The following is an 18202-nucleotide window of genomic DNA, read 5'->3' as shown; positions in this document are numbered from 1 at the left end:
TGGGCCCGCAAAGCGGTCGCAAGCCCTGCTGGCCCCAGCGCGCCCCCAAGCCCTCCACGCACGCGCAGCAGCGGCAAATGGGAAGTCAAGGCGGTCTGAGCAGGATCCCCCTCCAAGCTCCACGGCCCTGAGCCTGGGAGCGCAGCATACCACCGTCCGGCTAATCTGACGCTGCCGAATCCGGTCGCTGCCAGAGTGTGCCATATTGGCTGCTGCTCGTCCGGGGCCTTGTGCGCCAGCATCCGTCATGCTGCCCGTTACCGTGCTCCGTGGCGTGCGACCACGCTGGACCAGCACCGGCGCTGCTCAGGTACGCGAGGCGTCCGTTCCCCGTGGTCTGGACGACACTGTCAATCGTTGCCGCTGCATAAAGGAGATGCCGCGTTGAGCGTCCACTGTCTCGATGCGCCCAAAGGGCTGAAACGCTTCCGGAAAGGCTGCCAGGCGCGCCCGTCAACGAGAGCCACAAGAGACGTATTAGGTTTGACCCAGTAGCCACTCAGGCTCGCGAGCGATAATCCATTAGCGCCCGAATCACAGCGCCGCCTCTGAGTCGTCACTCTGCCCTGCATCCCTGCAGCTTTTCTCCGAGTCGTCCTCTGGTGGAATCTGTCGACCAATCGAGCAGGCTAGTGCCAGACAAAAAGGCTAGAAAACGATCGTCGTATTGCTGAATTTCCGAGATCATAATATAAGAAACAAATGCTAACACGCCGGCAGCGCGACACCTACCTACCTCCTCGGCATCAACGGCACTCGGCGTGTCGACTAGTACCGGGGCGTAATGTATTTCCCAACCTCCCGGCGAATGATCGTCTCCATTCGCTGTGTAAGCTGCCAGGACCGAAATAGCGCCCGTGTGGATGCCGTATAATGCCTTTAGTACTGCGCCTCGACCAATTCAGCTCTTGAAGTCGGCCTCGCGCTCATCCTATGGGAGTGTCATGCTGCGATGCGGCATTGAGACAAGCAAGCCATGCTCCATATCCTCTCACACCATTCGCGCGATCTCATGTGGGAAGGCGAATGAAATCCCGTCATGAATCAGGACCTAGACATATCTATCGCTTAATGATCGTGACTATGAAATTGTAAGCTGGAAGGCATCGGCCGAGGAAGATATGGACGTACTGATGTCTTCATCGGCGAGCTCGTGAGACAAACCCACACGTTGTGGCTGATGCTTCACTGACTTGCCGTACACAATGGCCTGTTTGAATTGATCAACGATGGTCTTGTGGATCGAGTTACACTGCATCACTGGTCAGCAATCACGTCCCATGATAGCGTCATGAAGGCACATACAAAATCTTCGACTGTGCAGGCCGTCGAGCGGAGCACAACTGGGGCAGTGTAGTCGGGCAGTTTGCCCTTGGGCTTGGTGTAGACGCGGACCAGATTGAGCTTTTCCCACATCTGCTCCAAAAGCTCGTCGACATTCCATCCGTGCTCGGAGCTGATAGGGCAAGCATTCGGAATTCGGTACAGCAGATCCAGCTCCTCGATGGAGATGGCATCGATCTTGTTCAGCGCGTAGATAACAGGGATGTAGCTTCGGCCCTTCGCTTCAATGACATCGATCAGGTCGTCCACGGTGGCGTCGCATCGGATGGCGACATCAGCATTGGACATCTTGTACTCCGCCAAGACTGCCTTGATTTCGTCATGGTCGATGTGCGTAAGCGGGACGGTAGCAGTGATGTTGATGCCACCCTTGTCCTTCTTCTTCAAGACAATGTTTGGAGGGCTCTTGTTGATGCGGATGCCGAAGCCTTCCAACTCGTTTTCAATGACACGCTTATCCGTGAGCGGCTTGTTCACGTCCAGTACGATGAAGATTAAATGGCAGGTCTTTGCAACAGCAATAACCTGCCGACCACGACCCTTGCCGTCTTTGGCACCCTGGATGATACCAGGAAGATCGAGAATCTGGATCTTGGCTCCGTTGTATATGACTTGTCCGGGAACGGTCGTGAGCGTAGTGAATTCGTATGCGGCAGCCTCGGAGTGTTGGCCCGTCAATCTGCTCATGAGCGTACTTTTGCCCACCGATGGAAAACCAATGAAGCCGACACTGGCGACACCTGTCCTGGCAACATCGAAACCCACACCCGCGCCGCCGCCACCGCTTGAGGACGGTGTCAGCAGCTCTCTTTTCAGCTTAGCAAGCTTTGCCTTGAGTTGACCTGCAATCTATGAGACTTTGTGCCGAGCGAGCGGGATTGCGGGGGCGGTACCGAGATGGAAAGACGTTGCTTTGTTTTTCTGCGTCTTGGCCATCTACATCGCGGCGTGAGTATCGACAACGCGTCGCGGATGGAGCCTGTCTTACCTCATCCTCAATAGCTTTGATCTGCCCCGCAAATTGAATCAGCCTTTGGTTTGCGCGATTTCGCGTGTGGGATGCTCACCTTATCCACGGTGGTCGCCATACTGACGGTGTTCTGCGAAGCAGCAATTACAACAAACAAAAAGGGTAGGCGACGTTGTTGCGGCACCACAAAAAATGTGAGGTTGAGGCTGCAGCCATGACGCGAGGGGCAATCGCGCCGGAGACCGGAGAAACCGCCGCCCCGCCCCGCCTTCCTTCCAGAATCACCAGCCCGGCGCAAGCCGGCCAGTCGCGATGTCTTCTCGGGGGCACCGTGCAACACGCCGAACGCGCCGTTGGAATGGCTGCCCCATCGCGGCTGACCAGTGCCATGGCGACACACGACCGACCAAGTAGCTACTTCTTACCTCATGCCCGCCTCGATTACCGCTTGTCGTCGGCCACCTTTGCAGCAAACTTCTCTTTGCTTCTGCAATCGCTAGCCACGTACTCTAGATAAACACCTCCAGCGCAGTCAGTCCTCAGCGACCATATCCATCGGTCTTTCGTCCACCGTGCCGCTCAAGCACCCAACCCAGTCATGGAGACCCCGGAGATCACCCACGAGCGCCAAAGAAACGCATTCGAAACGCTAGTTGACAACCTCAGTGCTGAACTTGGGCCCTGCTCTGGTATCAATTCCGAAGATGTCGACCCAGGAATGCTGGAGCAGCTGATGAGGGACTACGTATCAGATGAAGCACATTGGAGCAAATATTTCTTTCCCAGTCAGCACCATGCCTACACGCGGAATCTCGTCGACAAAGGCAACGGCAAGAGCAATTTGCTCATTCTTGTCTGGTCGCCTGGAAAATCGAGTCCGATACATGACCATGCCAACGCGCACTGCATCATGAAGGTCCTAAAAGGCTCTCTGGTCGAGACTCGCTACGCCTGGCCCACCGTCCATCTCAACGAGAAGGAGGAGCACCCTCTGCAAACCATATCTCAGAGGATGTACGAGGAGAACGATGTAACCTACATGTCCGACAGGCTAGGCCTGCACCGCATTTCCAACCCTAGCCCAAATGAATATGCCGTATCATTGCACCGTAAGTCAATTCCATCATCTTGCGTCAAAGGAGATTGCAAGATGCACTAAGACCACCTCTTGCTCATCTACCACGGTGCTGTATCGATTCACGGCTGACTTGCCTCAGTGTACACTCCACCGAACGCAGCAGTGTATGGCTGCAACGTCTTCGACGAGCAAACCGGCCATGCAAAGCATATGGCCAAGTGTACTGTGTACTCGGAGTACGGCAAGAAAGAGCCGCGACTTTAAAGGGTTGCTAAGGAAGCATGCATCTACGATCGATCATTGTCTGTATGGCAAAGTGTTGGTGGCACTCTACATCTAGGCACATTCACACAGCGGTATCGAGTTTACATCCGCGGAAGTCGTCCTTCTTTTGTTACCACCGTTGTTTTCTGCCAGTCGCGTGTTCATCTCATGTTCATATCAAGCGTTTTTGGCGCAGCATTTTTTAGCATTTCGTTCAATTCGACATCATAGCCAGCGTCAAACAGCACGCTACATTTATGACGAAGTTCAAATAGCCGTTTCGCTTGTGCTCATACTTGGTTTGCCATTTACTTGCACGCTGAACAGCCTTCACGAAAGGTAGCAAGCTACTCTGGTCCTCCTGCAGTTCTCAACCTCATGCCAGTTTCAACTTTCACCAATATATGGGCCGGTGCCATCCTGACTAGTGCTAGTACGGGAAGCACAGGCATATTCAAACTCTTTGGCCCTCCCTTCCTGTGAAAGATCAGTCCGCACAGCATACACAAATCCGCCCGCCGCGTTCCCACCCATGCCAGACAGCGCACCACCCTACAATCCCAACGCTCACTGTCGACTGAATTGATTCGACACCCTAAGTATATCGGCACATCTCGTCTGTGCTGTCACCACATCTCCCACCATGGAAGACTCTGCCTCCATTTCCGCTCAACTCCTCGACCGAGGCTACCGTATTTCCTCCGCCTCCGGTCTCCCACCCAGCATGACCACCACCGAGCTCACCGTCGCCGTGAACCACATCATGACCGTGTGGTGGCCGCAGCTCTGCCGCAGCTCCCGCTCGCAGAAGGTCAAGGCTACCGGCATCTTCGAAGAGGGCTGGTACGATGACAACGGTTTGCTCGACCTTCAGAACCCGGCGTACTGGAAGATTGTTAATGGACTCGTACGTGTTCTCTTTGCCATCTCGCACATCTTGAGAAGACGAGAGCTAACATTCCCAGGGCACTCTCTACGGTAAAGTCCACGCCCGCTACCCCGCCGGCGCCGTCCACACCTTCCGCGTCCGCTGGCACGTCCAGCGCGACGGCGACTCGCTCGACCTGTTTGTCGAGGGTCCGCCCTCCGGCGAGAAAGATTCTCGCGGCAAGCCAATCAAGAAAGGCTTCCGCATCAATGGTCCACGCGACGGTGGTGGCTGGCTCGACTTCCAGATGGAGCTGGACCTGTTGAAGACGCAGCGGGACGCTGGTGATGAAACGTAAGCTCCCCTTTCGCAGCTACGATCAAACTGTACGGCTAAGAGTGACAGCGTGAACACCGAGGATGCCGCCATCGCACCTAAGATGAAAATCAATACCGACGACGCCTTCGTGCACCGCGCATCCCTCGGCGACACAAGCGGTCCAGCATTCTCGCCTGCCCAGCGCAACGACATTGCCGACCAAGTCGGCTCCGCGCTCACCGACTCCGTCGCGCCGTCCGACGGCGAGCAGACCTTCACAAAGGTGGGGAAATGGATCGCCGGCCAAGCCCAGGATCCCTCCATAGAGAGCACTGGTGACGACGCTCTGACCGTCGCAGGCGCTGCGGAGGCCAACCCTGCAGTTTCCACTGCATCTCATGCCACCAAGGCTATCCTCGGCATGGACGCAGACTCCGGCTCCGACTCCGACTGGGTCAAGGTCGGCGAAGGCGACGGAGTGGATGACTTTACCGTCCCCGTGGCGACCACTTATGTGTACAAGAAGGAGGATGCGATCAAGCCGACCAAGAGCTGGTGGTTTGGGCGTTGGTACTATAAGACGAATAATTGAGTGCGCCGGGTGCGTGGCGGGTTGATGGGGGTATTAAGGATATGATATGAGCTGAGCAGCGATGGCCCCGATGGTGGATGGAATGTTGCGAATGGTGCGGTTATGATATGGACGATGATTGTTGGCATGTCTTCTTTCCAAGGAAACTTGTTGAGGATCGGTTTTACCAAGCGTTCGATGTGGTTGCTACATGACGGCTCCACGATAGAGCTGTGATTCTTGGAAAAGGCTTGCGTCAAGGGATTCTAGCATTCTGTATTATCAATTGAGGAATGCTCTGCGATTATCATCATAATTGTTGTTACCTACCCATAGACAGGGAGTTCTCTTGGAGCTGAGCCCATGCAACATACATTCTCAAGTGGCGTAGTTGCAAGTACAACCTTGACCGGCCCTTGTTCAATCTGCCATACCGCAAGGCGAGTTTGCGTCCCTCCCGTCATCTCACAAAACATCCTCACAACCGCCTCTTCTGCATTCCCACCTTCCGCTTCCCCAAAACATCCCTCCCCTCCTCAATCTGCAACAACGCCTCCCTCTTCTTCTCTGTAACCGGCTTCAGGGCCTCCCTCACAACCCTCCCCTCAACACTAACACCCTCCTCCTCATACTCCTCCAGCTCCTTGCCCACACGCTCCTCAATAGCATGAATCAAATCGACATCTCGCTGACCAACGAGCGTGACACTGTGGCCCACCCTGCCAGCACGCGCGGTACGACCGACCCGGTGGATGTAGTCATCTGGATCGCGCGGAACGTCGAAGTTCACTACAAGGGCGACTTCCGGGATGTCGAGACCGCGGGCGGCGACGTCGGTGGCGACGAGGATGCGGGCGGCTTGGGCGCGGAAGCGGGCAAGGTTGCTGACGCGTTCGGCCTGTTTGAGGCCGGAGTGGAGGGCTGTGACGCGGTGGTCAAGGAGGCGGAGCATGTATTCTAGGAGTGTGGCTGTTTTTGTTCGGTTGCAGAAGATGATGACGGATTTCTTGACATTCTCTGGGGGTTTGTTAGTGTTTGTTCGGACATGTTGGGGTATGGCATGCTTACCTGGGGTGCTGAGGAGTACGTGCAGGTAGCACTCTTTGTGTGTGACCGGAGTCATGATGTACAACTGCTGCAGCTTCGGCGGGATCGCAAGTGTCTCGGTGTCAACCTCGCACACGAATATTGGCGGCTTGCCGGGTGTCCGCGGTTTCTCTTTCAGAGCCAGAACCTCAGGTGTCACCGTTGCAGTGAACAATAGCGTTTGCCGTCGCTCCGGTGGTGGCAGAATCGAAAGGCATGTCTCTAGATCTGGAAGCATGGATCCTTTCCCGGGAGCGAGAAGACGATCCGCTTCATCGAATACGACAAACTTGACTCTTCTAAGGCCGCAGATCGTATCTTCTCCAGACGTTTTAATGTGCTCTGCGAGACGCCCGGGCGTTGCTATTACTACGTGCGGACGCGATGCAAGCTGTAACGCTTGCTCGCGCTGGTCTGCGCCTCCTGTGATTAAGATGACCTTGACGGACTGGCGTGAGCCGATGGCTTTCACTTGTTCAAAAATTTGAATAGCAAGCTCTCTGGTGGGACTGTTGCTTAGTTAGCATAATGCCGCAGAGGCAAGATTGGTATGGTACATACGTGATCATGAGGGCAAAGATACCGCAGGGATCTTCCGACCATTTCTGCAATATAGGTACGGAAAAGGCAACAGTTTTACCAGTACCGGTACGTGAGCCTCCAATACAATCTCTTCCTTTTAATATCTCAGGAATGCACTCTTTCTGGATTCCGGTGGGCTTTTTGATTTCCATGGATGCGAGTGATGCGACCAACCACGGGGAAACATTGAGGGAAGCAAAGCTGACTCTCTCGGAAGCGTTCGATATTTCCGACACTGCTGGTGCTCCAGATCCATCTTGGACACGTGATGGCGCAGTAATTTGCTTTGCTTTGATGCGCGAGGTTGTGGCCAGTGGTTGCTGCGTTGGCTTTTCGACCGGTGATAGCCTTCTCTTCTTCCTAGAACCGTTTTGCTCTAGCATCTCTTCGTCGCTGGAGGAATAATCTGATATTGAAGCCATCTCTTTTTGCTTGGTAATGCGTGTTATCAATGCGTATAGTGTCGAGTTGAAGGTTTCGCGCCAGTTTTTTCGTGCAAGGATACATTCACGCTAACGTTATCGATAGCGCGAAAATCACGTGCTGTGACCCTCCTAATTCTACACTTCAGTTAGCCGACCGTACCACATTTCTCCGCCAGACTTCTTCGAATCTTGATATGATGCAATCCTATGGAAGCAGGAGCTGTTGTTGGGAGATGCCTTCCCTGAACTCTGGGGAGCAATCATCTGGACCTGCTGTGAACACGTTCATGGGATGAAGAGTATCATATACAGGCTGGGCGCCTATGAATAGCTCATGATGCAAGGGCTTCTCTTAACATGGTGGATCAGTTCCCCGTCAGCTTCTTTACGATAACAGCTGTACAGCGCGATACGGCAGGGCTCACTGTTCACACTGCCACGCAAGTCGAAACATCCACACTCGACATTACTGCGCAAGATCAACTGCCCACGATCTAACATGTCGACCACAACACTGAGCTCCGATCCGGATATGGAGCTCGCCATCAGAAAGATGTCCCTTGAATCTTCCGTCGCCCCGTCCTATTCGTTCGCGCAAGGCTGGGCCAAGCTTTCGGACGAGTTACGCCTAGCGGTTCTCATCGCTGTTCTCGCACAAGACTACCCCATCGATCATCCAGAGCACGAAAAGCTGCTAGAAATACTCTACTTGCCGCTTCTTCTGACCGCAAACGCCGCCATCGCGACCGAGGCGTTCTCTGCCCACAATGTTTTTAAGATCTGACTCGCCTCGAAGCGCTACCCGGCGCCAAATCAGAATACATGGTTGCGTCGAATGGAGATCAAAATGACGGATGAGGAAGCCACCCCAGGCTGGTCATTCCTTGAGAAGCTATGTGCGGGCGCTCTAGGCTTCGAGCGGCTCCGCGAAGTCGACATGACGTTGATTTCGAACCGGAAGAAAGGAGACCCACGGGGTACTAGGTTCACTTCCATGGTTGACCTTGGACTATCGCCTTTAGGCCTTACACCGATCTTTTCCAACATCGAGAAGCTATCGATCACGCGCAAGATCCTCTTCAAAGATAATGTGAAGTGCTCGATATGGTTCGGACGTGTTCCAGCTAGCATTCTCCAGCGTGCGCAACAATGGGACGAACTTCGTCTGGAGGGAGAGTATACCGACGAGTTCTGGTTCCCATGGGCTTCATCGATGTTGCAGGGCGACTGAATTCGTATCGCCAGCTGCCGTTTAGAGAGGTAGCCCATCCAGCGCTCGGCCTTACCCGCAAGAAAGGTATACTTCAGGGTTTCCAACAGGTCCGGACCCTGACGCGCAACTACGAGGTTGGACAGTATGGTGGCGAGGCTCTGAATTTTCTCTTAACCTGGTCATGTACGTGGATTTGCCATCGCCATTTCCAAAGGCTAACCTCGCCATTAGCCTCTCAGGAGAATGACAGCAGACGGAAGCTTGCCTGGACCTGTTCTCACAACCTAAGTTCCTAGTCGACACAAGCATGTATGAAAAACTAGCATTGCTGATTTTATGATTTCCAGCATGGGAATGAGTTTTATGGGCAAAGCTGCGGAACGTTTGATACGGCGTTCATTGTTCCTGATCAGAGCCACGTGTCTGTAGCAGATCGCTTGGTTGCTCTTAGAACAAAGGGCCCTCCAAGCAAACCAATTGAACTAGGCTTTGCAATGTTTCTTCGATTGATGCATGCGGCTGCAATGAATCCAGTGTCTCCTGTACGGTGAAATATGCGGTTTCTCATCTTGACATCCTGTCATCTCGTCCTCTCTTTGCAACTTCCCAGGTTCGCCGCGGTCACTAAGTTCCAATACACTATGAGCTTGGCTTATACGATGGATCAAGCGCAAACGACAAGCCAGCCTTTCATGCAGGTGCGCCAGAGATATTAACCCACAACACTACAGCACTAATTACACTTCCTGTAGGGGTTCGCTCTGGAAGGCTTATCTGAAACCCGATTTTCTTGGTCTATCGTGTTCTACATCACTGGAATTATAGTCGCTTATCGATTGATTGGCATTGCATTTTGAGTTCTCATGAACTTGTACTTGAACTATGTCTGCGAATATTCTTATCTTATTTTGGATCTGGTGCTGCAAACGACGAGATACTTTATGACCTGTGCTTAGCAAGCTCAGGGGGGAAGTCAGCGACCTAATCTTGTGCTACGAAGCCAGTCCCCTGTTCAAGGAGACGATAGTTCTCGTCTATAGTTTTTAATGGCCTCCACGCCCTAGGATATCTTGGGTACTTCCAATATCGTCTCTTCATATACGTAGCCGCAGCGAGCGAGCAGTAATTGTCGTTGCTCCCATTCGCCAAGATAAGATTATGGAGTGCTAGCCGCTTGGCCTTACTACTAGTATATGCGTAGCCGATGCAGCCTGCCTCTTTCTCGATTAGGCTATCGCATCGATTAGCAGGCCCATTATGGATATGGAGGCCTTCATGGAGCACGATCGATTTTCGAATCAGGAAGAAAATTATCATGCTGGATTGTAAGCCGGGAAATGTATCAGTGAGTTGAGCCCAGTTGTGCCAGTTGTGCTCCGATACGTCAAGTTCGGGATGAGGATGAACTGTCCTCCAGGGTATCTATGCATAGCACCCGTTATAGCTTCTGATTTACACAGTGCAAATTCACCGAGGCATGAAGTTCTCTTGCACGCACACAAGATCACGAGTGCTCCAAACAGTGAAGGAAGATGCACATCCTCATCAAAAGTCCTATCATGTCAGAAACATTATTAATGGTCTAAACCGTTGCGGAAAAATCGTTCAAGACACTATACCACTCGGGGAACAGTACAGAACGAGCTCTTTCAGCCGAGCACAGAACGCTCGTATGAATCTGGACTCATGGAAAAGACTTTGACTCCAGACGCAGATAGCACGACTGGGAATCCGTCTTTGCTCCACTTTCACCGAGTGTAGCATCTAGTAGCAGTTGATTCTATCAATTTCCACGGTTATCTGAAGATGAATATCTGACTTGCTGCTCCCCAGGCTACGCTACAATCTTCCAGCATCGTGCCGACTTCGTGGCGTAACCTTTAAAATCAATTTAATGCCACAATGGGCCCTCTTTCATATTACAAACTCCCTCGACAAGTCCGTGCTGCATTTGTTGCCGCATTAGCCCAAAGGACTCACCATACTCTTCTCGCATTTCACTGCGCCCGTGTATTTCAGAATCATCACGCATCCAAGGCCTGCAATTTCAAAAGACCATGTCTCCCAAAAGAAAGCCATTGCGGACTTTCTGCGCTGAGTACCTTGCTGCATCACTACGATCACCCCTAATTACCCTCACTGTGCATTCCGGATACGTATGATCAGGCCAGTGAAGGTAAAACCTCCCGGCCCCTCTACCCTTCCCCACCCACCATCCCCAGAGCCCTCAACTTTACTTCCAAGACGTCGATTGTCTGCGCCTGCTCTTCTCTGAGATGGCCCCACAGGCACCTTTCTTCAAACTCCCCATCTCCCAAGTAAGAAAAGACATCACACAATTGAATTCCTGGGTCACAGGAGGACATGAACAAATGGAAGGGATATATATCGACTCGCCAGCACCTATACATACAATCCAGCCCGATGCGAGCGCACAGGCAGGGCGTCTATGATATGCTATAATACAGTCCTCCCCTCGCTTCAACTAGCTAGAGTGGAAATCATCCGTGCTACTACACATCATGCAAAACGAGAAACCACAAACGTCGGCCTCACCGCTGCTCGCCCTCGATGCTCTTAAACGTCGCCGGCGCAGGCGGCACAACCGGTCCCTTCACGCTGCCCTCTCCCGCATTTGGCTCAATCAGCCCCGGCACGCGCCCATGCTTGCCGCTAAAATACTTGTGGAAGTCCTGCGCCTCCTCGAATGGTCGGGGACCCAGTAGGCGGATCATGTCCTCGCGGCCGATCATCTCTTTCTTCAGCAGCTCTTCTGCGACGAGCCCGACCTCCTTCTTCTTCTCAGTGAGCAGGTCCTTGCACTGCTGGTACGCCTCGTCGACGATGCGCTTGACCTCGAAGTCGATGTTCTTGGCCGTCTCCTCGGAGAAGGGCTTCTGCAGCTGGTTCTGCTGGTCGTCCTCGTAGTAGATGTACCCGATCTTCTTCGTCATGCCCCACTTGGTCACCATCATGGTGGCCATCTGGGTGACCTTGCGGAAATCGTCGGATGCGCCCGATGTCACGGTGTCGAAGTGCAATTCCTCGGAGACGCGGCCGCCCAGCGTCATTGCCATGCGGTCCATGAGTTGATTGACGTTCATGAGGTAAGTGTCGCCATTAGGGAGATACTGGGCGTAGCCTAGTGCGCCCTGGCCACGAGGAATGATGGAAACCTTGAGGAGAGGGTCCGCCCACTTAAAGTACCAGCCGCAGATGGCGTGGCCGGCTTCGTGGTAGGCGACGGTCTTCTTTTCTTCGGGCTTGAGGACGAGGGATTTCTTTTCGAGACCACCGATGACGCGTTCGATGGCTTGTTCGAAGTGCACCATTGTTACGGACTCGGCAGCGTGACGGGCAGCTACATCTGGTCAGTGCAAAATTCTAAAATAATACTTGGAATAAACTCACCAATCAAGGCAGCTTCGTTGACACAGTTGGCGATATCAGCACCAGAGAAGCCAGGTGTAAGCGCAGCCAATCTGCCTTGTAGGAAGTCAAGGTCCTCTGTAGTGACGATCTTTTTTAGATGCACGGCGAAGATCTGGGACCGGCCGTCCATGGTTGGGCGGTCAATGTTGATATGCCTGTCAAAGCGACCAGGTCGCATAAGAGCCTTGTCTAGGACATCGGGTCGATTGGTACCGGCCAGGACAACCACCTGCTCGGTGGTGTTGAAACCGTCCATCTCTGTAAGGATCTGATTGAGTGTAGCTTCACGCTCATCGTTGCCGCCGCCAAAGTTCTTGCCACCTCTAGCTCGGCCAATGGCATCGATTTCGTCGATGAAGATGATGCAAGGCGTGCTCTTCCTGGCGTTGGCGAATAGATCTCGTACACGAGAAGCACCAACACCGACAAACATCTCGACAAACTCGGAACCACTGACGGAGAAGAAGGGAACCCCAGACTCTCCAGCGGTGGCCTTGGCGAGAAGTGTCTTACCAGTACCAGGGGGCCCGGACAAGATAGCTCCGCGGGGGATCTTGGCACCCAGCTTCTGAAAGCGTGCAGGCTCCTTCAAGAACGAAACGAACTCGGTGATTTCCTGCTTGGCCTCATCCATGCCCGCAACGTCTGCGAACTTGACCTTGATATCCGTCTCGTGGTTGAATTTCTTGGCGCGGCTCTTGCCCATGCCGAAAATGCCACTGCTTCCGCCACTGCTGCCACCAGCACGTCGGGTGAAGTAGAAAAGGGAACCAAGGAGGAGTAGCGTGGGGCCGAAAGACAGAAGAGTGCCGAACCAGGATATCTCGTTGGCGTAAGAGACGGGAATGCGATCGTGGCTGGGGATCTGCAGCTCGTACTGCGCGTCGTCCATCTTGCGCTCAAACGACTCGACCGATCCGATGGTGAAGTAATAATAGAAGCTCTGGCTGGCAGCAGGCGAGTCGGGGTACATGGATGCGACCGCCTCGCGGTGGAGATGCACCTTGGCGCGGTTGCCATTGAGTATGACGATCTTCTCGACCAGGCCCTTGTCCAAAAATGTTGTCCTGAACTCTTGCCATGTAATCTCCTTGGTGTTCTCTCCTGGGACGATCATCCGGTACGTCAGCCATGCGAGGAAGGCGGTGATGAGCGTCGTGTTCCAGTCCATGGCCTGGGGCGTGCCGAAGCCGGCCTGGCCCTGCTCGCCCTTCTTCTTCCCCTTCTCGCCCTGCGGCTGCCCTGGTCCCGGATCGTGCGCGCCTGACTTCTGCTGCGGCTCCCCCGAGCTGGCCTTGAGCTGCTCCTCGGCCGTCTTCCGCGCGAACTTTGTTGTTAACCGCGAGATCTTGGCGGCGGTGGCTAAGTCGAGCTTCTCGCCCCGCTTCAGCCTCTCCATCTCGTCACGCAGCTCGGTGGGTATCCCCGTCTTCTTGATCTCGTTCACTGCGTCCTGCATCGCCTGCTTCTGCGCCTTGGGCACGCCCATTGACACAAAAGCCACGAGCTGGTCGAGCAGCTTCTCTTCTTCTTCTGAAAGCTTCGACGTCCTGTCGCTGTTTTCGGGCGCAGGCTTCTCGGCCTGGCCCTTGTTGTCCTTTGCTACCTCATCCTGCTTCTTGTCTCTGGGTGGCTCCGGCGGGCCGGTGGCGAATAACCGCGAGTGCTGCTGGGCATATACGCACTGCGGGACTGGTATCCGCCTGCGGACGGCGAGGGGTGATCTGGATGCGGCGCGAAGGTTAGGTCGGGACAGTCGCGCGATTTGGCCAGAGCGGCGAAGAAGTGTGGACATTGCGGGACTGGAGGCGGAGGGGGAAAGGTGGATGTATTTGCGCGCCTCTGCAGCCGGCCATGCAAAGGAGACGCTGGGTGATCTCAAAGTGGCGCGTAGGTGATGGGGCGACGGTCGGCGTTAGGCCTGGTGATGATGTAGTTCATCTTCGAAAATGCTCGTCCGAGTTTCGCCGCGGCAGATGACTAAGGTAGCCTCCAGTCATCGACGCGCTCCAGAACCATCCACTCTTTGTTATGCATCATGTTTGCGTAGCAGATGGCTGCGGCTTCTTGAGATGATAATGGTCTTCAAAAAGCATTGCGGCTGCAAATGGTCCGCTGCCTTGCGGAAAGAGGCCACTGCCCACAACCTCAGTGGCGGTCATAGCTAGGGAACCGTAGCCCCGCAATACCCAAGTGCCATGCACCAGGAAAACCAAGCTGCAATATGGTAGAGAAAGCCCACTGCAGCCTTAACGCAACGCTCTTTGCGGCAAACTGTGGTCGCTGCGAAGCGGCGTCCGTGTTCATCGGGAATCTTATGATTGGATTGGTTGGTACCCATGCCTCCTGTTCTTTCCCTTCCAGACCAACGAGTACGTCGCGAACTACCTCCGCACTTTTCTTCTCTAGAGCCTATAGACGTGCCACTGCAATATGAGAAGGCAAACATGCGTTGTCTATCACATACCCATCACCAATCGTAGCCTCAAACAGTGCCAAGCCTGCTGTCATCATCGTATCAGGCATACAGGCACGCGCGTCACTCCACTCCAGCTCCCCATATCACCACCCAGGCTGAGCATCCTGCAGGACAGAGTCCTCTGCATACTATTACGCGCGTAGCCTTGCATCGGACTGAACATTAGCTGCACGCTGTTACTCGTCGACTAACCTACACTCATCTTCCTGCAGCTTTGTTTAACATCATGGGTCGCTGGGCAGACGCAGACAGCGTGCGTCCTCTACAGAACACCACACACTACAGCTGCTAACAAACCCAAGGATGCAGAGCGCCTCCCTGAAGGCTTCCAACGCATCGGCTACGACGCTGACACCGAAACCTACACCTTCCGCGCCCCGGACGGGCAAATCTACGAGTCCGCCCCAGGTAACCGCTATGGCGAGCTCTACCCGCAGGGCCAGCGGCCGCTCCTCTCGGCGCCCGAAGTCGAATACAACAACGCGCAGCTCAAGAAGAGCAACCGCGAAAGCGTGAAGATGCTGCTCCCGTTCGCACTCCTCGTCGTTGTCTTCCTCCTTGTCATGTTCAAGTTCCTGGGTGGCGCTGGCGGGTCGCAGGCTGATCAGGAGCTTCCACAGGTTCACTGTGCTCAAGGCACTGCTGCTGTTCAAGTCAAGGAGGGACAGACGTGTTGGGAGATCGGAGAAGCGTATGGTGTGGGTGTAGAGGAGCTGTTGCAGCTGGAGGGGAATGAGGGGGTGGACTGTGATAAGTTGGCGATCGGGCAGGGCGTTTGTGTGCCTGCGTGAGAGGTGGCATGTGTTGCATGGTACCTATTAGCACTGCGTGGGACGCGCCAGTGCATCGCGCATGCTCAAAATGATATGTGAGAGCCTGGGTAACTGAGGAGTTTTGCAATGCTATTCAATGGATTAACCTGCTTCGAAGAAGGGGATCATGACTATAAGTTTGACCTTGGATCGAATGTGTATCGGACTGGATCATCTGGTTGCATGTTCTGCCGTCAAACAACCCTCCTGTGAGTGGCCAATATGACATCCGCCGACCCACCATCCCCAATCAAGACAGCTCACGCCAAGCTTTTCCATCTTCAAGCTCGCCGTTTCCACCTCGATTCACACGCCCGAACCCGCCCACAACACCCCCCGCTCCCGCACACTCTCTCGCCGCTCAATCGCATACACAATCACCATGGCCGGCGGATCCACATCGAACGGCGCACGCGTCAAAGCCACGTACGTCCCCGCATGCCTTGCACCGCACCCCCGGAACCACGACGCCATCAATTGGCATCGCAATTGGCGCCGCAGCGGCATCCCGCACACACCCACGCGCTCAGAGCAAGGAACGACACCGCTAACGTGAGCGTGTAGATGGCACATCGGCGGCTGGGGCAACCCCTACGAGGGCGGCGGCCAGCCCGGCAAGGGCATCGTGACGTACGGTCTGTCGTCGAACCGCCAGCGCCCGTTCGCCGGCTTCTTCACCAAGGGTGTCTGGAACTCCGTTAGGCGGGTGCGCAACCAGGTGCTGTACGTTGTGCCGCCGTTCATCGTGGCGTACAGCGCGATGCAGTGGGCTATCGAGAGGTGAGTGTTGCGAGAATCATTCCTTTGGAGGCGAGAGGAAGAGGGCACTTAAGTGGGCAGTAAAAGTGGAGAGATTCTTAGGACGGAATATGGATGCGGACATGGGAAGCCGGACCCTGAACTGATTCGTGCCACAGGAACGAATACCTCAACTCCAAGCAGGGCCGTGCCGAGTTCGGCGACTCAGAGGAGTAAGCGTTCTCTGAAGAAAGAGCTGGATCGATTGGGTGGTCACGGACTGTATGAATATAGTGTTCCAGAGGGACAGTCGGCGCTGGTCGAGACAATTCTGTGGGAGCTGGCGAATCCGAATCCCTCACATCAACCCGCTACCGACCGGACCTCTGCGACCGCAAGACTGAGCAACTGCATCCTGTGTATAGATTTCATACGACTATTTCCGAAGCTGTTTGCGCCGCGTGGCCTCGGTGAACCTGCAGTCGTCCATGGCATGCGTTCTACTAATTCTACAATTCTAGCATCAGATATTGCTATTACTTCATTCGAGATACTCGCTACGAGAACCCTGACTCCAATTCCGTTGAATGGCTCTCGCCAATGCGGCCAATGTGTTCCCCTCCGATAAAATGCGGGGTTCGGAACCTTCTCCACTGCCAGTCGCTTATATCCAAATGACCGGGCCCATCTACCCAAGCCGTCGCCTTCCCAACGTCATTGCTCCCTCCGAGCCTATATCTAGATCCCGTCTTTCTGTCCTCTGCTTTGTCTGTGTTAACATCACAAAAAAATGCCCGGCAGACTCGACGCCAAAGTCGCCATCGTCACCGGTGGCGGATCAGGTTTCGGCGCCGGTATCGTGAGGAAGTTCGTCGAGGTCAGCTCTAAATCGTCTTCCATCGCTACCCTACCCGCTCCCTCGCCCTGTCCTGCCGATCTCTTGCACCCCTTTCTTTGACCTTCGCAGCTACACATACGTAACATTCTCCGTCCTCATCACACCTTAGCTTAGAGATAGGTAGGAAGGCGCACGCGTCCTCATCTGGGACATCGCTCCCGCTCCTGCTTCCACACTCTCTGCCTCCCTTTCTCCCGGCAGCACAGCCGTGTTCACCGGCGACGTGTCGCGGCATGAATATTGGACTGCCGCGCTGGAATCTTGTGTACAGACGTTCGGCACGCTGGATATCTTGGTTAATAACGCGGGCGTGGTGCACGTTGCTGGCCCGAGTCATGAGGTCGACGAGGATGAGGCGGACAGGATGTGGCGCGTCAACGTGAAGCCTTTGCTTCACTCCGCGCGGGTTGTCGTATCCCACTGGATCGACAAGGGGATCAAGGGCGTGGTGGTCAATCTGAGCAGTGTGTCTGCGATCAGGCCGAGACCGAGGCTGGTGTGGTACGCAGCTAGTAAGGGCGCTGTGACGACCGTACGTCTTCCTTTCTGAGGCACAAGCAGGTATGATTGACAGGAACAGGCGACACGGGGTCTAGCCGCTGAATATGCGGAGCATGGTATACGGTATAACTGCGTGCAGCCTGTGTTGGGCGAGACGGCTATGTAACACCGCCTTCTCGTTTCTTCGAAATCTTCTGTTTTGACAAAATATATCTAGGGTCGCGCCCGTCCTCGGCGGCATCGACACGCCTGAAGGCCGCGCCATCCCGCTGGCAGGCATTCCGCTGGGAAGGCTGAGCACGCCGGAGGATATTGGGGCTGCGGTGTGTTATTTGGCGAGTGCGGAGGCGGGGTTGCTCACGGTGAGTTTAATACTACAGATGATGGGGAGGAAAGGTGGGAGTGGGCTAATGTGTGGGTAGGGCGTTTGTTTGGATATTGATGGGGGGAGGAGTCTGCTGTAGGGTGTAGGGGAAAGATAAGTCCTGGGGTATGTGTGATTGAATGGGACATCTGGAGTCAGCCGGGGGCGTATTTTGATGAAGTAAATCTTTGACTCTATACCAAGGTGCAGAGGTGCAGGGGAGTAGATTCTTCTGCTTGGAAGAACATTCGAAGAATGT

The 18202-nt window shown here is 54.4% G+C and overlaps 9 protein-coding genes across 9 annotated transcripts; 6 read left to right on the top strand and 3 right to left on the bottom strand.

Annotated features, from left to right (window-relative positions):
- Positions 1-647: 647 nt before the first annotated feature.
- On the bottom strand, positions 648-2496 carry CC84DRAFT_1120004 (P-loop containing nucleoside triphosphate hydrolase protein). Its single transcript, XM_018175567.1, has 6 exons — positions 2412-2496; positions 2333-2353; positions 2238-2280; positions 1306-2186; positions 1132-1252; positions 648-1081 (listed from the first exon to the last, which is right to left on the bottom strand). Exons 1-6 carry the CDS (start codon positions 2430-2432, stop codon positions 1062-1064), a joined length of 1107 nt encoding a protein of 368 aa, XP_018036601.1. The 5' UTR covers positions 2433-2496; the 3' UTR covers positions 648-1061.
- Positions 2497-2635: 139 nt separating this feature from the next.
- CC84DRAFT_1196343 (cysteine dioxygenase type I) lies at positions 2636-4028 on the top strand. Its single transcript, XM_018181452.1, has 2 exons — positions 2636-3423; positions 3532-4028. The coding sequence occupies exons 1-2, from the start codon at positions 2913-2915 to the stop codon at positions 3654-3656; spliced, it is 636 nt and encodes a 211-aa protein (XP_018036600.1). The 5' UTR covers positions 2636-2912; the 3' UTR covers positions 3657-4028.
- A 1680-nt stretch (positions 4029-5708) lies between these two features.
- On the bottom strand, positions 5709-7667 carry CC84DRAFT_1146180 (ATP-dependent RNA helicase DBP8). Its single transcript, XM_018176547.1, has 3 exons — positions 7061-7667; positions 6482-7008; positions 5709-6430 (listed from the first exon to the last, which is right to left on the bottom strand). Exons 1-3 carry the CDS (start codon positions 7501-7503, stop codon positions 5892-5894), a joined length of 1509 nt encoding a protein of 502 aa, XP_018036599.1. The 5' UTR covers positions 7504-7667; the 3' UTR covers positions 5709-5891.
- Positions 7668-8005: 338 nt separating this feature from the next.
- CC84DRAFT_1259478 (uncharacterized protein) lies at positions 8006-8737 on the top strand (the record flags this gene model as incomplete). Its single annotated transcript, XM_018184917.1, has 2 exons — positions 8006-8275; positions 8303-8737. The coding sequence occupies 2 exons, from the start codon at positions 8006-8008 to the stop codon at positions 8735-8737; spliced, it is 705 nt and encodes a 234-aa protein (XP_018036598.1).
- A 1772-nt stretch (positions 8738-10509) lies between these two features.
- On the top strand, positions 10510-10921 carry CC84DRAFT_755616 (uncharacterized protein). The gene has a single exon (XM_018187313.1). The coding sequence runs from the start codon at positions 10622-10624 to the stop codon at positions 10847-10849; it is 228 nt and encodes a 75-aa protein (XP_018036597.1). The 5' UTR covers positions 10510-10621; the 3' UTR covers positions 10850-10921.
- A 162-nt stretch (positions 10922-11083) lies between these two features.
- On the bottom strand, positions 11084-14073 carry CC84DRAFT_1164546 (cell division protease ftsH). Its single transcript, XM_018178508.1, has 2 exons — positions 12131-14073; positions 11084-12080 (listed from the first exon to the last, which is right to left on the bottom strand). The coding sequence occupies exons 1-2, from the start codon at positions 13944-13946 to the stop codon at positions 11272-11274; spliced, it is 2625 nt and encodes an 874-aa protein (XP_018036596.1). The 5' UTR covers positions 13947-14073; the 3' UTR covers positions 11084-11271.
- A 783-nt stretch (positions 14074-14856) lies between these two features.
- Positions 14857-15421, top strand: CC84DRAFT_1091296 (uncharacterized protein; the record flags this gene model as incomplete). Its single annotated transcript, XM_018174396.1, has 2 exons — positions 14857-14883; positions 14933-15421. The coding sequence occupies 2 exons, from the start codon at positions 14857-14859 to the stop codon at positions 15419-15421; spliced, it is 516 nt and encodes a 171-aa protein (XP_018036595.1).
- Positions 15422-15800: 379 nt separating this feature from the next.
- Positions 15801-16387, top strand: CC84DRAFT_1164544 (uncharacterized protein). Its single transcript, XM_018178507.1, has 2 exons — positions 15801-15868; positions 16007-16387. Exons 1-2 carry the CDS (start codon positions 15825-15827, stop codon positions 16224-16226), a joined length of 264 nt encoding a protein of 87 aa, XP_018036594.1. The 5' UTR covers positions 15801-15824; the 3' UTR covers positions 16227-16387.
- A 583-nt stretch (positions 16388-16970) lies between these two features.
- On the top strand, positions 16971-18043 carry CC84DRAFT_1092356 (NAD(P)-binding protein; the record flags this gene model as incomplete). Its single annotated transcript, XM_018174448.1, has 5 exons — positions 16971-17057; positions 17203-17610; positions 17659-17741; positions 17797-17941; positions 18002-18043. 5 exons carry the CDS (start codon positions 16971-16973, stop codon positions 18041-18043), a joined length of 765 nt encoding a protein of 254 aa, XP_018036593.1.
- Between the last annotated feature and the right edge of the window lie 159 nt (positions 18044-18202).

This window comes from Paraphaeosphaeria sporulosa (assembly GCF_001642045.1).
Source record: "Paraphaeosphaeria sporulosa strain AP3s5-JAC2a unplaced genomic scaffold CC84scaffold_5, whole genome shotgun sequence".
In the NCBI taxonomy this organism is placed as follows: domain Eukaryota; kingdom Fungi; phylum Ascomycota; class Dothideomycetes; order Pleosporales; family Didymosphaeriaceae; genus Paraphaeosphaeria; species Paraphaeosphaeria sporulosa.
The sequence above is the reverse complement of the archived record's forward strand: the minus strand, read 5'-3'. Positions and strand labels throughout refer to the sequence as shown.

Bases quoted from the DNA above. Each gene is read 5' to 3' on its own strand.
- CC84DRAFT_1120004 (XM_018175567.1), bottom strand. From the start codon at position 2,432: ATGGCGACCACCGTGGATAAG. The intron at 1,253-1,305 runs GTATGTGCCTTC...CCAGTGATGCAG, and splicing joins CCTGCACAGTCGAAGATTTT to TGTAACTCGATCCACAAGAC. The intron at 1,082-1,131 runs GTACGTCCATAT...ACAATTTCATAG, and splicing joins GCTCGCCGATGAAGACATCA to TCACGATCATTAAGCGATAG.
- CC84DRAFT_1196343 (XM_018181452.1), top strand. From the start codon at position 2,913: ATGGAGACCCCGGAGATCACCCACGAGCGCCAAAGAAACGCATTCGAA. The intron at 3,424-3,531 runs GTAAGTCAATTC...GACTTGCCTCAG, and splicing joins ATATGCCGTATCATTGCACC to TGTACACTCCACCGAACGCA.
- CC84DRAFT_1146180 (XM_018176547.1), bottom strand. From the start codon at position 7,503: ATGGCTTCAATATCAGATTATTCCTCCAGCGACGAAGAGATGCTAGAG. The intron at 7,009-7,060 runs GTATGTACCATA...ACTAAGCAACAG, and splicing joins ATCTTTGCCCTCATGATCAC to TCCCACCAGAGAGCTTGCTA. The intron at 6,431-6,481 runs GTAAGCATGCCA...ACAAACCCCCAG, and splicing joins CGTACTCCTCAGCACCCCAG to AGAATGTCAAGAAATCCGTC.
- CC84DRAFT_755616 (XM_018187313.1), top strand. From the start codon at position 10,622: ATGGGCCCTCTTTCATATTACAAACTCCCTCGACAAGTCCGTGCTGCA.
- CC84DRAFT_1164546 (XM_018178508.1), bottom strand. From the start codon at position 13,946: ATGTCCACACTTCTTCGCCGCTCTGGCCAAATCGCGCGACTGTCCCGA. The intron at 12,081-12,130 runs GTGAGTTTATTC...GACCAGATGTAG, and splicing joins CAACGAAGCTGCCTTGATTG to CTGCCCGTCACGCTGCCGAG.
- CC84DRAFT_1164544 (XM_018178507.1), top strand. From the start codon at position 15,825: ATGGCCGGCGGATCCACATCGAACGGCGCACGCGTCAAAGCCAC. The intron at 15,869-16,006 runs GTACGTCCCCGC...GTGAGCGTGTAG, and splicing joins GGCGCACGCGTCAAAGCCAC to ATGGCACATCGGCGGCTGGG.